This window comes from Eimeria mitis, genomic scaffold, assembly GCF_000499745.2.
Source record: "Eimeria mitis Houghton genomic scaffold, Emh_scaff410, whole genome shotgun sequence".
In the NCBI taxonomy this organism is placed as follows: Eukaryota; Apicomplexa; class Conoidasida; order Eucoccidiorida; family Eimeriidae; genus Eimeria; species Eimeria mitis.
In genome coordinates, this window is record NW_013572428.1 from 9517 (window position 1) to 10150 (window position 634).

The following is a 634-nucleotide window of genomic DNA, read 5'->3' on the forward strand; positions in this document are numbered from 1 at the left end:
ATTTTATTTATTTGTTTTGTCTCTATTTAGCTTTCTTAGTTAAAACACAGAAGCAAGAAGACTGCAGCAGCAGCAGCAGCAGCAGCAGCAGCAGCAGCAGCAGCAGCAGCAGCAGCGGAGTAGCTGTTAGCATCAGACAAACAAAAACACTGCAGGCAGCAGCAGCAATACGAGCAGCAGCAGCAGCAACAGCAGCAGCAGCAGCAGCAGCAACACACGCAGCAGCACCAGAACGAACAGCAGCAGCAGCAAACACACCAGCAGCAGCAGCAGCAGCAGCAGCAGCAACACAAACATAAACAGCAGCAGCATACACACACACACACAGCAGCAGCAGCAGCAGCAGCAGCAACAGCAACAGCAACAGCAACAGCCGCAACACAAACAGCAGCATTAGCAGCAGCAAAAGCAGCACAAACAGCAGCAGCAGCAGCAGCAGCAAGACAAGCAGCAGCAGCAGCAGCAGCAGCAGCAACAGCAAAAACACCAACACAAACATCATCATCATCATCAGCACCACCACCACCACCACCACAACCACCACCACCACCACCACCACCACCAGCATCAGCAGCAGCAGCAGCAGCAACAGCAGCAGCAGCAGCAGCAGCAGCAGCAGCAGCAGCAGCAGCAG

General features: G+C 53.9%; 1 protein-coding gene across 1 annotated transcript in view; it reads right to left on the bottom strand.

The window, feature by feature from the left end:
* EMH_0011310 (uncharacterized protein) overlaps positions 1 to 568 on the bottom strand; it is a gene marked incomplete at both ends in the record, with an annotated part of 2038 nt that extends 1470 nt beyond the window's left edge. The window contains one exon of the mRNA XM_013499219.1: positions 477 to 568. Within this exon, the coding sequence (XP_013354673.1) occupies positions 477 to 568 (92 nt within the window). The remainder of the gene's footprint in view (positions 1 to 476) is intronic.
* Between the last annotated feature and the right edge of the window lie 66 nt (positions 569 to 634).